The sequence below is a fragment of the Pundamilia nyererei genome, unplaced genomic scaffold (genome assembly GCF_000239375.1).
Source record: "Pundamilia nyererei isolate P.nyererei 1_Seehausen unplaced genomic scaffold, PunNye1.0 scaffold00256, whole genome shotgun sequence".
Classification (NCBI taxonomy): domain Eukaryota; kingdom Metazoa; phylum Chordata; class Actinopteri; order Cichliformes; family Cichlidae; genus Pundamilia; species Pundamilia nyererei.
The window spans coordinates 643,249-658,062 of NW_005187657.1; the positions used below are offsets into that span (position 1 = coordinate 643,249).

Consider the following 14,814-nt stretch of genomic DNA (forward strand, 5'->3'; position numbering starts at 1 on the left):
GCTCCATGGGTTCAGGCTACAGGTCATTTCCGTACAGCAAGTGGACTTTCTTAAGCTTTATGTGCATCCAGCGACACACACAATGACCATCGTGTTGTGACTTCTTCTTATCCAGAGTTTGCTTCAAACTGAATCCAGTCGCCTTTATTATGAAAGGAACATTGTACTTTATATATGCAACTCAGTATTCAGTGTTGTGGTTACACCCAGAAATTTGCAGACCCTGTGTATCGGGCAGCAGATATGCCAAAAACCTTAAATAAGTAGGCACGTTTTTGTTTGTTTGTTTTGACATCTTACTAAAACTCCCAGACACATCCTCCCATTTCATACAGTCCAGTAATACAATATTTATTTTCAATTTAAGTGTTACATTTTGAGCAACCAACTTACAGTTGTCTTCAGCCACAAATGTAATGCAGAGAAAGTGAAACTGTTTCAATAATGGTTGGAACAAAACAGAACCAAATCTGATTTTACAGATATATACATAATGTTTATGTACATATACTGTTACACTAGACTAAAGCTGCTTAACAGTTGAGACACTGTTGTGCAAAGGTTTGTGAGAAAACTTGGACAAAAAACAAAACAAGAAACACGCTTGTATCGCAACAGACAGATTATGTAAAAGACTGCAAAATCATCACTGAAGGAAGAGAGAAAGAAAAGGTCGGTACAAACAGAAACCTTAATCATGTATCAACTTTGCTGTAGGAATGCAGAGAAAAAGACACGTCCACCCACACTGCTGTCATGAGCTTGTATTCAGGTGACCAAATAAGAGAGAGGAGTCTCACAGCTCTGAAAGGGGGAATGATGGGGATCTTTAGAATTTGTTGTCAATAACTAGACAGTATGACAACAATGATGCACTTTTTGTTTTTTTGGTAGTGTGGCTACATTATATACAGTACAAATACAGGCAACTTCATCTTGTTCTCACATACCAATTTTTTTTCTCTTGGGGAGGGGGTTAAACAAAGTGGTTCCTTTCTCAGCAGCATCCACCTGATGAAGTCTTGACAGTAGTGCCTGGAGTCAGCTTGACGTTGGGCTTCTCCCCTCCTCCGGCTGTGGCCCCAGGGCCCATCCTCTTCTTGATTTCAGCAGCCATGGTCATGAAGGCCTGCTCCACATTTGTGGCATTCTTTGCGCTGGTTTCCAAAAAGGGGATTCCCAAAGAGTCTGCAAATTCCTGGATACAACAGAGGGACAGAGTCACTCACCTAAGAAAGTAGTGTGTGTCATATATACATATATGCATATCACATACATACACACATCTGCTCTGCCTGTCAGGTGTCAAGCCCACTTTATGCAATGACTGATCATGTGTCTGAAGGTAAGAAGGTTCGCCTGTTATCTATGTGCACCATTAATGTAAACTATGACCCCAGGGCTTTAACCCGGTTTCAGTGAAACCCTTATAAGTCACTTATTCATTTGGGATTTTGTTTATGCAGCTGAAAGCACCCAAACCACTTGGCTAAGGTTCATGGAGACAGTTCAAGGGCTCTCTGAAGTGCATTTCTCATTAGAGCCTTACCTTAATGGTAATCCATCTTAAATAAGAACTCATTCAACGAATGTCCTGCTTGTTACACTAACCTCAAGATGGTTTTGGGAAGCTATGTGAGGAAACTTTACCTTTGCTGTTGTGTAGTCCACCACTTTCTTTGTCGTCAGGTCACACTTGTTCCCGACCAGTAGCTTGTTGACATTTTCACTGGCGTAGCGGTCAATCTCCTGGAGCCATTGTTTGACATTATTGAAGGACTCCTGGGACAAGAAACCGATAAACCTGAGCAGTGAGGTTTGAACTTTGGACATTAGACAGAAGATAGAGATCTATTCACAGGCGACACGATTTCAACTTAGCCAGTCATCAAATGTGTATCAAAGAGGAATGCTTTCTCATTTCTCTGAGGACAGCATGGCTACACTGTATACTCTGATCAACGCCATCTTTAATGACTCTCAGCTCATGAAATGCAAACACGGTGGTTGGCTTATTTCTTTGGACCTCAGGAACCCAGAAACAGCCAGTCAGATTGTGTTTTGTCATTTAGACAGTAGATGATTAAATGTCATAGTTTATTCTACACAAATTATCAGTGCTGCTGAAAAACATGGATGTATTACGTGTGTGAATTATGTGTCGTTTGACTGACCTGATCTGTAACATCATACACAACGATGATACCATGAGCACCTCTGTAGTAGCTGGACGTGATTGTACGAAACCTTTCCTGTCCCGCTGTATCCCACTGTGAAAGGATAAAGATTATCCGGTTGATAGCTGACTTTGCATGAACACAGACAAAGAGAACACACAATATAACAATACAATTATCTCTACACTGAAAAATTCACTGGACAACAATTTCTAATAGCAACAAAAATACAAGAATACAAGCATCCTGAGTTGTTAGGTCATCCACTCGTCATGTGGTTTGTAATTGAAGTTGCCATGTGCTTGTGAGTATCCATGCACAAAATGAAATTTAAAATAGTGTGTTTGTTCTAAAGCCTAATATAGATTTTCCACTGTTGTTGTCAGTAATCTAAAAAAAAAAAAAAGAGTACTGGGCAGCAGCTTGGAAACAAGACGTACCAGTAAGTTAGACTAATGAATGCACCGTCTTTCATACGATAAGAAAATAATAGGAAATCAACACAGTTATGGCAGACTAATCTCTTCATGTTTCTGGGTGCACAAATTTCCAAACACAGACATGAACATGAACTGAAAGATGGTGACCGACGGACATGAACATAAGACAGCTTCGTGTAGCAGGAGAGTACTTACAATCTGAAGTTTAATGGTCTTTCCATCTAATTCTATAGTTCGTATTTTGAAATCCACACCAATAGTGCTTATGTAACTTTCTGTGTATGTGTCATCCTGCAAAAAGAAACAAAGGTAATTAGATGATCCATACATCTTGCTCACTTTGTGCTTCAGGATACACACATATATACACACCCATCTAACTCTAGGACATAGTAGCCAAGGCAGGGCTGCTCAATTATGGCAAAAATCATCACTTGTTACTTGAGACAATATTAGGATCACAATCAACAAACAAGACTTTTGTAGTAGGACAGAGGAAGCTCTGGTGTCCCAGTTTTAGACTGGGACATAAACACAGCCTACATTTGAGGATCTGTGCAAAGTTGGCAGTGTGAAATTTATCTCAAAACCTTACACAGGCATGTGATGCGATCTGTGCGTATCAGGCGATTGCTGCACACAGACCGAAGGTTTTGTAGTGAGAGAAATGCTACATGTGGTCTTTGACATTTGCATGCGTGGAGGGATTTCTGATTTCTGAATCTGAAGTTACTTAATTGTGCATAAACAGGTTGGATGTACGCATTTGTAAAAACTTTTTATATGTGGTCACAACGCTCTGTGTTTGTGTACAAATTGGAACACTCATTTGTGAGTCCTCAAAGGTTACACACAAATCAGTGTACACATGTGTAATCTTAGTTTATGTTTGTGGCTCATTTAGTGTGTGTTTGTAACACTTCTAAGGTAAATGTCTCCCCATAAGAAAAGGTTGCTAAATTTATCAACTAAAACCAGAGTTATGATCAAAATGAATTCATCACATTCACTTTTTCATTTCCTTTTCTCATTTTTAGAAACGCTGGAAGCCAAAAATCTTAACCTTGAGTAATGATTGCTCTACCCAAAAAATGGAGCACGTTACAATGAATGTTACAAACAAGACAGTTGTTTTTATTTTTAAATAAATACTTTGAAGAAACTGCAATAAGTTAATAAAACTACTATTGTGCAGAATGATTTAAGATTATCCAAGTGAAAACATTTCCAAAGGACTGCATGAAACCAATACTGTGACACTGAGACAGTTTAAGTCAAATGGACTTAAAGAAACACCCTTTATTTGCTTTTGGGGCAAAACTTACTGCGAATCGAAGAAGAAGGCAGGACTTTCCAACACCAGAGTCACCAATCAGGAGTAGCTTGAATAAATAGTCACTGTAAGGGAAGGGCACAAATAAAACCTCTAGTTTGAAGATATTATTCATGCTGCCATAGTAAGGAAACACACAAGAACCATTCAGGATATCATGCTTCTTATTCATAAGGTTGCTCTGACCAATACTCAGTCTTAGTTCCATCTAAACATCTTCTTAGATGAAAGGTTACATTTTATGAGCAAAGGGAAACAAACAAACATGACAAGCATCCCTGCTGAACTCTCCCAGATTTACAGAAGTTAGCGTGCTAACGCCTCTTCTCCATTAGTACCAACTCAGCTCGACTTGATTTTAGGGTTTTCTGTTAGGTACTAGGTTTTAGTTTCTACTCGACTGGGGTTCAAAGGGAACCAAGTCAACTTGAAAATGTGATGCCGACAGACTGGCCGATCACTGGTGTCATTCAATGAAACCACGTGTGGCGGGGCGTGGTTTGCAATGCTGCTGCAGGTGCAATGGACGCACTTGCGTGGCATCTGCATTCATGCCTCAGCCGGCTTAAAAGTTTGGAGTTTTGAGTTAAGGTTGTTGTTATTTTGAGCTGGCAGCGGGAGAGCTACAGCTGCATGTGTTTAGCAACCATAACTGTGGGTTAATAAAGATGATCAAAATGCCACTGGGTCTATCGTGCATGGTTACAGTGATGCTGAAACCCAGGATGGGGGGCACAGCAGACCCACAGCTGGGCCGGCAAGGCGGGGAGCTGGAATAACTACTAGAGGTGGGAATCACCAAACATGCCACGATACAATATTATTGCAATTTTTTAAAATATTTTGCGATATTCAGATTCTGTACATAAAGGTAAACTTTATCAATATTCATTTTATCTGATAACAAAGTCTCGCACTCAGTCTTATTGTTGACAAACTGAACGGTTTGTATTACAGTCTAGTCCAACTTAACTGAATGCAACCATCTGGCACAATTATAGCTATTCTGAACTATGCAATTTATGAAAACTATGCAGCCCCTTCAGCAACTGAAGAATTTGAAAGTAGATTAAAACAAAATATAATTTTACATTAAATAAAAAAGTTTTAAACTTAATTAAAATAAAACATGTCTTAAATTAAAATAAGTAAACTCATGTTTATTGCTGCCAAAAAAAAAGTTAAACACATTTGGACAGTGAAGGAATGTCAGGATTGTTGCTCAGAAAAAGGATCAACATGCTCTGAAGTCAGAGCACCAAAACCTTTTTTGTAACAAAATATCGATTTCTGCTGTCCCTGTATCGATACATTATTAGCAAACAAAATATCACGATACTACACAGTATCGATTTTTCCCCCACCCCTAATAACTACGGGTCCAGACTGAGCTCCATTTGCGGAAGATAGGGGCCTCGCTGGCACCACCGCTAACCCCACCAGTGTGCTCCACAGCGCCGGAGTGGAGGAGATCCGGTTGGATCCGGCGCCTGTGCCAGCCCCAAGGGTGTGACCAGCCTGCTGCAGCGCCCGTTCCCACCCCTTGCGTGGGAGCCATTGGGGTTCAGCAGGGGCTGGTGCCCGTTCCTGCGCCCGGAAGAAGGCCGAGGAGACCAACTCAACCTGAGCCAGAGTGCAGAGCGCCAGAGGCACCATGTGGGGAGCCGCTCCAGGCGGGAGCGGCGTAGGCACCGTGCGGGGAGCTGATCCAACTCGGAGACACAGCGGTGGAGGCGCCGCGTGAGGAGATGGAGGTGCCCGTGCCTGCGCAACCTAAGCCCGAGGTCGGCGGGCAGGGTAGACCGGTGTCAAGCACGCTGGTGTGGTGCGGCCTGCTTGAAGCCTGCCCAGCTGCACGTGAGCCCCGGCTCACTGCCACGCCTGCTGCACCACTGCTTGCCACATGGGGGGCCCCCGGTCCAGCTCCGGGGCTGCTGCTGGATACGTGGGCGACCCCCGGACCCACCTCAGCACCAGCGCGAGGCGTGTTTGTGATGCCTTGCCACACACCCCGATGTGCGATGGATGCACCTGCACGCCATCTGCAATCACGCCTTGCCAGCTTAAAAGTTTGGAGTCTTGAGGTAACGTTGTTGTTACGTTGTTGTTACGTTGTTGTTATGTTGAGCTGGCAGCGGGAGAGCTGTGTGTGTTTAGCAACCGTAACCGTGGGTTAATAAAGATGGTCAAAACGCCACTGGGTCCGTCATGCGTGTTTACACCACCATTTCTGAAACCCGGCAATGAGAGACATGGTGGCACAAAAAGCCATACACCAAGCATCAGGTATATCATTGCGTCAACATCCTCTACTGTGTTGTGTTATTGCCACATACAAATTATGTCATGGGGCTGCCTTGCTTTAACAACCCCACACACACTGAGACGGTGTTTATTTTTAATGGTAAATGAGTGAAGCCAAGTAGTGTAGCGTTGAGTAGGTAGTGGAAGAAGTACATGTAACAGTGTGACTTAACACATGAAACCAACTCTCAGGATCAACAAATGCACTGGTTGTTAGACAGCTCTTTCTACTTTACCTGGGCTCTCAGAGTGCTCTATACAACGTTCCTCATTCACAGAAGCACTTTTTCTATGCAAGTGCTTTCACACACATTCACACTTGGACAGATGCATTGAAAAGCAACTTGGGCTTAGTGTCTTGGCGCAGCCAGTCATCGGACCACCCTGTGTGAAGTTAACTGTGGAGAGTGGGTAACAGACTCTCCATTTTCATTCGCCAAAAACCCTGCTGAGGCACATGACAAACTACATACTATGGGTAGAGAATTCAACCCCTATCAACCAAATGAATCATCTTAAAAATGCAACAAAGGCAGGTTTGAAAGCAAACTTTAAACAGGAGGCTTCAGTCTTCATCCATTTTAACAGAGACTCTCCAGTACCCTTCCAGTTCAATTCAATTTATACAGCACCAAATCACAACAAAGTGTTTTATATTAGCAAGGTAAAGAGTCTCAATAACACAGAAGAAACCATCACAACCAGACAACCCCCTACGAGTAAGCACTTGATGACAGCGGGAAGGAAAATCGTCCTTTTAACAGGAAGAAACCTCCGGCAGGATCAGGGAGGGGCGGGGCCATCTGTCAAGAGTGACTGGAGGAGAGGGCAGGAAGCCACTGGAAAAAGACATTCAAAAAGGATGTCTTATGTATCTATATATATGATATTGATAATATCAAGTCAGGCATTCCTTTTGTCACACAATAAATGTACTTTATATTATTTTTAATCTGTGGATTATTGATAAAACACTTACATTCAGTGGAACATAAAATTTAGCAAAGTTATTAACAATTAATAATTTACCAGTGAATAAAATCAATAATAGCCACAGTCAGTCTTTTCATTTTTCATGAACAGCAAAGCATAAATGCAGAACTTTATTCTCTCAGTATCTCAGTCAGTGTTATCCTGCTTTTGAGGACTATCTCAGTTCTTTACTTTCTCACTGTAATAAATTCCAATCATTCCCTCTTCGGTAAGCCTGTGACTATGAACAATGGTGGTTCCTGTGAAAGACTAACTGCACTGCTCAACACAACTCTGGCAGCAAACTGACCAGAAAAAAGAATATGAAAAACTTTGGGTTTCAAACTATTAACTCCCATTACAATCAGTCTCCTTGCTTAAAAGAGTCAAACTGTGGAATTGAGACCTTCCTAAAGTACTTGCTTGACATTTTAACCAGAAAGTCTGTATTCATGCATAGAACTCCAAGTTTCCTCGATTCTTTTCATTTTTAAACTGATGAGTTGACCCAAATATCTAGCCTATACCAAGAAAGTGAATCACAAGATTAAGGTGGTGTACACAGTTATTACTTAACTGTCACTTTGAAAACTATACTTTTAAAATATTTAACAGGAGCTCTGTGTAACAGCTTATTAGAAAGAGGAAAATATCAACAATCAGCCCATGTGAACATTTACAAATGAAAAACATAAGACTGATCCAAAGCTTAAGGAACTAATACTCAAAACTGCAGCGTGGAAGTCTGTCCTGCATCATGTGACCAACACATGACTGGGACTGTGAAAGGAGCGTTAAAGCACAACCAGGCTACAAGACTGAAAACTGACTCATAGACAGCAAAGACCAAAACCAACAATTTGCACGTAAACAGTGGCTCCATTCTGCCACAGCACCTGCTGTATACAATAACCAGATCAGCAACAGGTCATGTAAGCTAAGGTAAATTATTTAGGGACCCGTAATGACAAGTAGATGAATTTAGCAAAAATACGGGTGATGGCTCAATAATATAATTTTAACCAGCTTAAAGAAGCTGTTAAGCGTAACAAAAGCGGTTACTTTTTCCCTTCCTGCATCTGAAACACCGGGAACCAACACCAGAGTCTCTAGGGTGCTGGCCTAACAGCTGGCTAGCACTGTGACAACCTATAAGACACCACTGCTTCACGTGAACATAGTGTTAAGAGTACAGTATCGGCCTGGCTAGGGTCAGCTGATGTTCCTAGCTAACCTAGCTCAACTGCTAGGTTACAACTCAACATCAAGTTATTTGCCAACTTACTTGTTAGCGCAGAGCTAGTCTTAGCTAGCTGACCAAAATGTAACACAACTTTATGTTTACGTGTAAGTATGATACTTACTATTCTGGATTCATTGTTGACTCGTTGAATAGTGTATCTCTTCAAGTGAATGTCCCCTTTATTTCTCTACAGATAAACAGCGTTCGTTACGACTAGCTTACTCTGGTTTCCAAACCAAAGCCGGTTAGCTGTTCCTCAGTAAAAATCCAAAATGGCTGCAACGTCCACCAGGAAGCAGCTAACATTAGCCAACTGTGTCAGCCGAGTCAGGGGTAACACAAATTACGAAACCCGCTTTCACGAATAAAACAGACCTATATTTCGCTTTACAGCGGTAACGCTGAGGTGAACAAACAGGTGATATGGGCAGACGTCTGGCTAACCGGCCTTTTCTCTCCCTCCAGCTGAGTATGTGTCGTTACCGCAACAGCGAACTGTCAAGCTCCGTAGGAGGGATTACATCATTTAGTGAAACGTGGCAAAGAGGAGTCAACCTGTGCACCGTGTCAAACTACAAATGATACACAACTTCCGGGAAAACACTTCAGTATAAACCATAAACCTGGATGTTGAACTATTTGTTTATTTACGAAGAACTTATAATATTTTATGGAGTCAGTGGACAGTGACCGTCATGAATGCTGCACTCCAGCAGCTTCGCACTCTGCACCAACGCGCAGTGCTACACGCCTTGTTTTGGTTTGCCATTGTTGTCGATATTATCGGATTATTCTGTTATGTACAATGAAAGCAAAGAATAAAACAATCTATATAAGTTTATTTATAACGTTATGATTCTCTCTTCCGGTCACATACCGATTTATTGTATCAAACTTGACAATAAACTCGACTGTATGTTTCTTTCTGCTGTTTTATTTATTTGATTGTTTCTAGCAGACAAACGCAGCAGTGCTATTATTGTAAATAAAATACAAGTTCTATATTAGAAGTTAATAAACAATGACAGAAAGAAGACTTCCTTTATTCCTCCTGAGTTCATGAGTGTGTCACGAGTCATGGCTGTGTCATCACTCCGCGCTGAGGAAATGCATGTGATTAAAAACACTGGTGATCATGTCACCACATGCAGTTCGGCTACAACAGTCACTTGTTTAAGCTACAAACGGTTTTCCACGAGCAGTAAGTAAATACTGTGTTTTGCTTGATCTTTAAGACCAATCGCTGCCGAAAGTATCCACATCAGCTGTTTCAGTTCTCTACAAATGAGCGTCCTTTATTTCTTCTTTTATCATAGGATACGGCGAGCTATCCTTGATGAAAGGGGAGGAGAAAACGCAGTCCCATAGTTCATTGCGGCGCACAACTCGTCATAATGAACAAAATGGCGCAGATGATGTAAATATTCATTGTAACTGCGTTTTCTATTTAACGTCATAACCTGTTGATACGTTATAAGATCTGTTAAACGCACAGCTGAACCCTGACCATCACACTACTGGAGTAAAAACTGGTTGTTGAATTGAAAGATTGTGGTCTATGAACTGGTAACACTGGTTTTGTATAATCAGTTTTCATTACAGCTGAGCTTTGCTGTATTGCAGTCTTCAGGATTCATTTGTACTTCGGTACAGGTCAGTTAGGATAAGTAATAAATGGAAGGAAATTTGACCTCAGTCATAGAAATCCAAAACAGTATAGCAGTAAGTTATCACATAAAATGGAAAAAGCAGTCACAGTTAACATTTACTTGACCCACGACAGCTGTGCTCAGACTGATGACCTGTCCACAGGGTACCTCATCTCTCAGCCTATGCTAGCTGGTAGGCTCCAGCCCCCCGTGACTCTCATAAGGATAAGTGGAAGAGGATGGATGATCGGCACCATTTTGTTTATTATGTTGATTGTTTTCATTTCTCCTTTCATAAATGCTAGTCTGACGCTAAAGGAGGCAATAAAGGAAGCACTGGTGCTCCTTTCATTAGTAATTGGAGAACTGGAATAGCTCTATTTATGGTCCCCAGGCAGATGGTCACTGGTCATGGCAGATGAACGTCCCTCCCTGAGCCTGGTTCTTCCAGGGAGGTTTTCAAGTGTGTGTGTGTGTGTGTGTGTGGGGGGGGGGTGTCCCATGTTGGGGTTTTCACCATTTTCTTTGTATTATGTCTATGTATTACCTGTATAAAGTGCATTGAGTCACCTTTTGTTGTGATTTGGAGCTATATAAACAAAGTCTCTGTCAGTACTCTTGCTGCAGCAACTGAAGGCTTTTCAGGGAGTTTTAGTCCAGCTGAAAAGTAATATATACATTAATTAATTTCTCATCATCACTCTGAGACAGGATATTTCTAACTTTAGAGATGTTGCACAAATGGAAGAAAGCAGTCTTACATATTTGTTTAATATGTGCGTTGAAGGACATGTCCTGGTCAAACATGACTCCAAGGTTCCTCACAGTGTTACTGGAGGCCAAGGTAATGCCATCCAGAGTAAGAATCTGCTTAGATACCATATTTCAAGGCTTTTCAGGGCCGAGTACAATAACCTCAGTTTGATCTGAATTAAGAAGCAGAAAATTAGAGGTCCTCCCAAAAGGCCATTCCTTTACAACTTTAAGACATTCCTGCAGTTCGATTAATTGGTGTGTGTTATCTGGCTTCAAGATGGATAATGTTGGGTATCATTTGCATAGCAGTGAAAATGAGTCAGAGAGATAAGATGACTCCACCATCAGCATCAGTAAGAAGATCACTTTTCACCTTCACCAAAGCTGAACGGACGGCAGTCGGTGAGCTGGTCCTGACTGTTGTCTGTGCTTATGCGTTTGTGACAGAGTACACGACCTCATTGGAATCCTTCATGGTACTTTAGAGCGCTCCACATGGGGACTCTGTTGTCTTAGTGGGAGACTTCAATGCTCATAATGGCAACGACAGTAAGACCTGGAGGGCCAATGAGGTGAATGACCTGGCAGATCTAAACCAGAGCGGTGTTCTGTTCCTGGACTTCAGTGCAAACAGCATTGTCTCATCAGATCTGTGGCCACCTTGATGCTTTGGAGGAAGTAATTGCCAAAGTTAACTATCAATTGGAGAAAAACAGTCTAAATAAATATCAGTGGTATTGAAAGTCGCTCTACATAATGTTACATCTGTGAAATTGTTATTTTTTCTCTAATGGTTAAAATTTTATTTGTGAAGGAGTTATTAAAGTCATTACTAGTTAACGTTAAAGGGATGGTTGGCTCAACAGAGCTCTGACTGTTTGTCAGCCTGGCTACAGAGCTGCAGAGAAACCTGGGGTTGTTCTTATGTTCTTCAATCAGTGAGGAGTAGTACGATGTTCTGGGTAATAACAGACTTGTAAAACCAGGGTGTGTGAATGCTGATTGATCTTTTTATTTATGTATTTATTTTAATCCTACGGGAACACAGGTTGTGCTGTACCAGCAAAAGATATTTTACAGGATCATCATTAATAGATCGAACGCGTGACATATGATCACAATTTGTCAGCTTTTCTGATGATTTGGGAGTACCCAAAGAGCCTGTGGATTTAGGTAGATGATCATTTCTCAGACTTCTGATCGAAGCTTTGTGCCTGTCTCCAATGTTTGAGGGTAAACTTGATAGTACTGGTATATATTGATTTCAAGTTGATATCAGGTGCTGCACTTTAAACAATCATTTGTCAATATCACTTTTGTATGATCAGTTCTTGTCAAGCATGTCGTATGGACGCAGTGTCACACTTTCACTACTTCGAGCCATGAGGGAGGACAGGCAGAGTAAGCCCTGCACACTCTTCTCTTGCTTTGTTGATGGCCCAGATTCAGATTTAAAAAATTTGGAAAAATTAAAAAGGTACAACTGATTTCCCAGTTGGTGAATATGTTATGTTATTATGACCATCTCATTCCACTCACATGAATTAGGGCCTTCATTTTTTGTGTGTTTTCTATTTGCAGGTTAAAGAGTGTAAATTCTTTGAAGATCTGATCGCAGCAGCTGGCTGCCTGGAAGACAAGAATCTGCTTGTACATGACATTGTTGTGTTCCAATGCACAAAGAGGCATGTATGTGTTTACTTATTTATTATTGTTCAATAAGTGACTCAAACGCAGGCAGATTGCCTTGTTTTCTGGGTTTTTGGTGGGACATTTCTTTGTGCATAGCTAGAGCATAACAGGTGACCACATGACATGAAAAATACAGGTTTGGGATATGCACTTGAATAATGTGAATAATCTAAGCTAAAGTATATGCACCAATAAAAACACTTGTTTCCATACTTCATATTGGACCTGCCTGTGCTGTGATTGGACGCTGTGTTTTTGCATTGACCTTTCAGCAAATGTTCAGATGCTCCAGGTGTTTTTACCTGTCAGATCGATTATTTTTCTACAAGTGTACAAATGTTCTCAAGGTGAATGGTAGGAGGTAAAACTAATGACAATGAGTTTAAATGTAAAGATTCACTAACAGTGATATTATTCTGACAGTAACACGACCTGGAAGTTCGAGCTTTTAGTAATAACATAAAATGGTCACATGTTCAATAAAGTTTCTCATTAACTATAACTGTATAAAACTCATGAACTGGATGTAAATCTATCTGCGGACCTTTTTTAAAAATAAATAAAATTGTTTGGTAGAGATGTGGCATATGTGCATGGCTCATATACAACTCTCACACATTGGCACACATGAAAAGACAAAAGAAAAGACAAGAAATTCTAGTATTCTAACCATGACTCAGCACTCCAACCTGGCTTTGTTTTACAGGAAAATTGATACAAATTTGCCATTTCACTCTATTTTTGTATTTCTAACACTGACCTTACTTTTACACCTATGCATACGTCTTCATTGTGCCACAGTCTTGTAGTGAGGTGATGACAGTAACGTCTCCTGAGCACCTCCTATTTTTCACTAGTTCTAAGATTAAACTAAGCACGTTCCCAATAATGCTGTAAATGAGTGGTTTTTATGCGTAATAAACAAGGAACAACCAAACCCAAGCCTTTTTTTCAGTGAACATGCACATTGGTTAATTTTTTTCTTTGTTTTTGGCTTTTATTTCCTGGTGTTCTGCTTTAATATTGTTTATCTGAGTTACTGACTGCATTACAGCTTTTGTGCAATTCTCACAGCATTACAATTAATGCAGTTCTCAAATCACACTTTTATTATTTTACTCACACGTTTACTGTGCACTTCTCACTTGAATCTGACAACTCATCAGAGCAGTTTGCACTTTTGTGAATCATAACTCTGGGTCACTGAGGTTCCTGAATACTTAACAGCATTGTATTCACGTTTTCAATCATGACTTCAAACCTTTTTCAAATATGTTTGAAAGAACAAACACAGTAACACACTTTCAGCAGTTTATTGCAACAAATAGAAACACAAACTTTCATTTTTGTGTCAAAGCTGTTCATCCAAATTTCCAATTTGTCAGGTGTCAGGTGAACTGAACTTCAGGTAAGAAGTTATGACCTGCAGTCCATCTGGGTCAGATATGAACCAAGTTTAGGTGGAGTTTATTTTCGTTATGCTGACTTTTTCGTACTGCGTGCTAGCTAGCATGACGGAGTTTTTATACAGCTGGGTGGTGCTATGATACTGATGTTGAACTTTATTTTGTTCATAAGGTTAATTATTATGATGCAAACCATCCCCTAAAAAAAAGAATCGTCTGGTATTCAGAGAAAATATTTCGCGTTTCGTATTGAGCTGAGAACGAACAGTTTGTCCCGACTTCAGCTACAATGGACAAAGACACAAAGCTGGAGTTATTCTGTGTTTACGCTGCCTCTTCTCCTTTCATTCTCCCCCCTCCCTCTCCCGTTTCTACTTCAATCATGAAACTGATCAATGATCAGCTGATCGGCTCTCTTGTTTGTTTATCGCCCACTTTGTGCCAGAAAGAGGAAACCAGCGGATGTGGCGCTAAACAACAGCAGCACGTTTAAGCTTGATCAGCTGTTGTTAGAATTTATTTAATATTAATTTCTAGTATCAGCTGATGTTTGCTGGAGCCACAGCTGTAAAGCTGCTGGTCATGATATGGTTTGGTTATCTGGTGAGAGGGAAACATGAAGATGAAACCAGGAGATGTCCTTACTGAATCATCAGAGCTGAACAGGTGATGGAGAAACAGGTTTACCTTTTAGGTGACATGGATGAGTTGAAGTTATGAACTGTTTCTGAGAGACAAATAACCCCAGGATCCTTTTCTAAGTAGCTGACAGCTGGTAACTGTGCAGGGGCGGGTCTAGCAAAGTGTTGCCAGGGGGGCAGGTAGGGCATTAACAGGGAGAG

The 14,814-nt window shown here is 40.9% G+C and overlaps 1 protein-coding gene and 1 long non-coding RNA gene across 3 annotated transcripts; one reads left to right on the forward strand and one right to left on the reverse strand.

Moving 5' to 3' along the window:
• Nucleotides 1–320: 320 nt before the first annotated feature.
• LOC102200807 (ras-related protein ORAB-1-like) lies at nt 321–9,207 on the reverse strand. Of its 2 annotated transcripts, XM_005749850.1 has the most exons (7): nt 8,591–9,207; nt 3,943–4,015; nt 2,813–2,908; nt 2,175–2,270; nt 1,651–1,782; nt 951–1,198; nt 321–804 (listed from the first exon to the last, which is right to left on the reverse strand). In XM_005749850.1, the coding sequence occupies exons 1-6, from the start codon at nt 8,602–8,604 to the stop codon at nt 998–1,000; spliced, it is 612 nt and encodes a 203-aa protein (XP_005749907.1). In that variant the 5' UTR covers nt 8,605–9,207; the 3' UTR covers nt 321–804; nt 951–997. The 2 variants fall into 2 exon arrangements, with proteins under 2 accessions (XP_005749907.1, XP_013770539.1); XM_013915085.1 differs by having other exon boundaries at nt 321–1,198; nt 8,591–9,206.
• Nucleotides 9,208–9,503: 296 nt separating this feature from the next.
• Nucleotides 9,504–13,494, forward strand: LOC102201790 (uncharacterized). Its single transcript, XR_312182.1, has 3 exons — nt 9,504–9,670; nt 9,786–9,886; nt 12,456–13,494. It is a non-coding gene; the product is annotated as an uncharacterized LOC102201790 (long non-coding RNA).
• The last annotated feature ends 1,320 nt before the right edge of the window (nt 13,495–14,814 follow it).

Coding starts and splice junctions, on each gene's coding strand:
- LOC102200807 (XM_005749850.1), bottom strand. Junction 2,909..3,942: donor GCCTTCTTCTTCGATTCGCA/GTAAGTTTTGCC, acceptor TTCTTTTTGCAG/GATGACACATACACAGAAAG. Junction 1,783..2,174: donor TGTATGATGTTACAGATCAG/GTCAGTCAAACG, acceptor TTCTTGTCCCAG/GAGTCCTTCAATAATGTCAA.